Source organism: Anolis sagrei, chromosome 3, assembly GCF_037176765.1.
Source record: "Anolis sagrei isolate rAnoSag1 chromosome 3, rAnoSag1.mat, whole genome shotgun sequence".
NCBI lineage: Eukaryota > Metazoa > Chordata > Lepidosauria > Squamata > Dactyloidae > Anolis > Anolis sagrei.
The window spans coordinates 274561959-274565959 of NC_090023.1; the positions used below are offsets into that span (position 1 = coordinate 274561959).

The 4001-nt window shown below is 45.2% G+C and overlaps 1 protein-coding gene across 1 annotated transcript; it reads right to left on the reverse strand.

Moving 5' to 3' along the window:
* Nucleotides 1–688: 688 nt before the first annotated feature.
* Nucleotides 689–2797, reverse strand: LOC132769768 (zinc finger protein 420-like). The gene has a single exon (XM_060766704.2). The coding sequence runs from the start codon at nucleotides 2535–2537 to the stop codon at nucleotides 1008–1010; it is 1530 nt and encodes a 509-aa protein (XP_060622687.2). The 5' UTR covers nucleotides 2538–2797; the 3' UTR covers nucleotides 689–1007.
* Nucleotides 2798–4001: the final 1204 nt, after the last annotated feature.

The following is a 4001-nucleotide window of genomic DNA, read 5'->3' on the forward strand; positions in this document are numbered from 1 at the left end:
CATCTCCTCCTCCTCCTCCTCCTCCTCCTCCTCCACATTAAGAGCCGAAGCAGGTCTGTGGAAGAGCTCCTCGGTCAGACTGAAGCTCGGCAGCGGGAGCCAAGCAGCTCCGGAGAGCAGCTACCAGGCTTCAGCCTGACTGAGGGGCTCTTCCACTCCAGGCCTGCCTCAGCTCTTAATGCGGACGAGGAGGAGGAGGTATTAAATAGTTCTGCCTTTTCCCTACCCGTCAGCATTGCCCCATCTTCTTCTCGAAGAGGCCCTATCACCTCCTTGTTCTTCCTTTTTCTACTGAAAAAGAAAAAGAAAAGAAGCCCTTTTTATTGTTTTTAATGTCCCTGGCAAGCCTGAGCTCATTTTGTGCTTTGGCCTTGCGGACCTTTTCCCTACAGGTGTTGGCTATTTGTTTGAATTCTTCTTTGGTGATTTCTCCCTTTTCCCACTTCTTGTCCTTGTCTCTTTGTGTCTTAGCACAGTTAGAAGTTCTTTGGACATCCATTCTGGCTTCCTTGTGCTTGGCTAATGAGCAGCAAGGCAGTGTGGGAAATGCAGTTTAACAGGTCCTTTTGCAATCTCTACCATTGGGGGCCTGCCCTTCACAAACTACAACAATGGCTGTGCTTAACCACACCCACCTCATCCCTCCCTTGCATCACCCAGGGAAGGGAAGCATGAGATTTTAAAATAGTTAGACTTTACAAAAGTTGTTTAATGGTTGTGAAAATTAAAATAACCTTGGGAGACATCCAAACATTATGGAATATTTACAAAGAAAAAGGTAAGGGGTTCAAATCTGGATCCCCCCCCCCCAAAGTCGGTAGGTTTTTACAAGTTTCAGGTTTTTCCAAACAGAACCTATCCAACCCTAATATCTATGTAGACTGCGACTCTATGTGAAGCTCTTTCTGCACTCCATGCATATATACGGTTTCCACCTCAATGTGAGCCCTTTGATGTGAATGCAGATAGACATTCCGAATTAAGCTTATTCCACACTCCAGACATTTCTATGGTTTCTCCCTAGTGTGAGCCCTTTGATGTGAACGTAGACAGTTACTATTAGTGAAGTCCTGCCCACACTCCAGGCATGTATAGGACTTCTCCCCAGTATCAGTCCTTTGATGTGAACGTAGACTTCTACTCTGAGTGAAGCTCTGTCCACACTCCAGGCATTTATAAGGTTTCTCCCCAGTGTGAGTCCTTTGATGGTAACGTAGGTCTCCACTCTGAGTGAAGCTCTGTCCACATTCCAGGCATTTATAGGGTTTCTCTCCAGTGTGAGTCCTTTGATGTGAACGTAGGCTTCCACTGTAACTGAAGCTCTGTCCACACTCCAGGCATTTATAGGGTTTTTCCCCAGTGTGAGTCCTTTGATGTGAACGTAGAGCTCCACTCTGGGTGAAGTTCTGTCCACATTCCAGGCATTTATAGGGTTTCTCTCCAGTGTGAGTCCTTTGATGTGAACGTAGGCTTCCACTATGACTGAAGCTCTGTCCACACTTCAGGCATTCATAAGGTTTCTCCCCAGTGTGAGTCCTTTTATGTGAAAGGAGATACCCGCTCCTAGTAAAGCTCTGTCCACATTCCAGGCATTTATAGGGTTTCTCGCCAGTGTGAGTCCTTAGATGGGTACGTAGGTCTCCACTCTGAGAGAAGCTCTGTCCACATTCCAGGCATTTATACGGTTTCTCTCCAGTGTGAGTCCTTAGATGTGAATGTAGATTTCCCTTCTGAGCGAAGCTTATTCCACACTCCAGGCATTTATATGGCTTCTCCCCAGAGTGAGTCCTTTGATGGGAACGTAGGCTTCCACCCTCAATGAAGCTCTTTCCACACTCCAGGCATGTGTAGGGTTTTTCTCCAGTGTGAGTCCTCTGATGTGAACGTAGCTGTCCCTTCTGAGTGAAGCTCATTCCACACTCCAGGCATGCATAGGGTTTCTCCCCAGTGTGTGTTCTTTGATGTGTATGTAGACTTCCACTCTCAGTGAAACACATTCCACACTCCATACACTTATAGGGTTTCTCCCCAGTGTGAGTCCTTTCATGTGTACGTAGACCGCCACTCTGAGTGAAGCTCTTTCCACACTCCAGGCATTTATAAGGTTTCTCTCCGGTGTGAGTCCTTTGGTGGCTACGTAGATTTTTTCCGTCAGTGAAGCTCTGTCCACACTCCAGGCATTTATAAGGCTTCTCCCCAGTGTGAGTCCTTTGATGTGAAAGTAGATGTCCACTTCTAGTGAAGCCATGTCCGCATTCCAGGCATTTATAGGGTTTCTCCCCAGTGTGCAACCTTTCATGGGACTGTAGATTTCGCCTCTGAGTGAAACTCTGCCCACATTCCAAGCATTTGTAGGGTTTCTCCCCAGGGTGAGTCTTTTGATGTGTCTTCAGATGTCCATGCTGACTAAAGCCCTTTCCAGATTCAATACTTTCATCACCTTCATTCTCCATTTTGATAGTGTTATGTGCTTTGAATGCGATTTTCCCGCCTTTTGCCAGGGAGTTGGACTGGATGGCCTGCGAGGTCTCTTCCATCTCTATGATTCTAGGGTATAATTGCAATATGGACACTCGATTCTTGTTTTTCCCTTTCTGATCTACAGCGTGATCAGGACCTTGAGAGGATTTCTTTTTCCTATTAAGACTGGTTTCCTTATTGCTCTTTGGTGTCCAAATTCCTCAATATCCACTAGACGTTGGTTTGTTTCTTGTCACACCTGAGGTGGCTCCTCATTACCTGGTCAAGAAAGAAGAAATAAAAAGATAAACACGAAGCCCCAAACCTTCAACATTATCCTCTTTCCCCTTCATGAATCATGTGGAAATGGAAGGAAGGAAGGGGGACCGCTTTCCAGGCCTGTAGCGAGGGGGGGGGGGAGTTAGGGGTTCAACCACCCCCCCAAAATGTTTCAGATTTTTTTAAATCTAAGTCTATGAGATACAAAAAATTAAGAGTCCCTCCAGAACTGCAAGCACTATTATCTCAAGCAAATATTGACAATTTATTCACACTGTCATTACTTGCAGCAATAGCCAATGTAGTGAAGCAACCAAGTTGGGTGTGTGTGTGTTGAATGCTCTCATTAAGGAGGCCAGACTTGGTGGAGGTGGTTGACAAGGGCGGAGCTGCAGGCTATTGAAGGCTGCTCTGCCCCCTGCTGTATTCTTTGCTTCAGCGTGAGCTAGGAGGCAGGTTGCAACCCTCCCCCCCCGGGTAAAATTTCAAACCCCCCTCGCAAAAATTTCAACCCCCCGGTGAAAATTTCACACCCCCCCTTCGTTAAAATTTCAACCCCCCCCCCCCCGGTGAAAATTTCAACCCCCCCCGGCAAAAATGTCAAACCCCCCTGTGAAAATTTCACACACACCCCACGAAAATTTCAACCCCCCCCCCCCACAAAAATTTCAAACCCCTCCCCCCCCCCCGCGAAAATTTAAACCCCTCCCGAAATTTTTTTCTGGCTACGACCCTGCCGCTTTCTATGTTAGAGGGTCACACTGAATCCACTGGGTCAACCCCAAATGGGGTTAAAGGAACGGAAGAGAGGCAACGATTCATTCTGAAGAATGTGTTTCAGTGAATAACCAGAGTGTGCCGAATGCTCATTTCATTATTATGTTGCTCATAGTTTGTGGGTGATTCTGAAAATTAATGAATGTGTTTTGAACAATTGATAAAATCTTGATCAATATCAGAAGAGATTAGAGAATTCTTCCAAATAAATACTCATCGCGAAACATCTCTGAGAATTGAATGGGACACAAGTAAAGCCTACATGAGAGGAAAATTGATCCAGCTAAATATATAGAAAATTGATTTAATTAAATTCAATACATAAATAGGAAAGGCAGCAAAAATGATGCATTAAAGGAGGAGATGAAAGAAAAATAAAGACAATTATTATTTAAAAAATTAACAAATGTAAAACTCAAACAAGAGCTGAAACAACTTCGTCAACAAGCCTCCATGTTAATGGTGCATCAAATGGAAAAGACTCT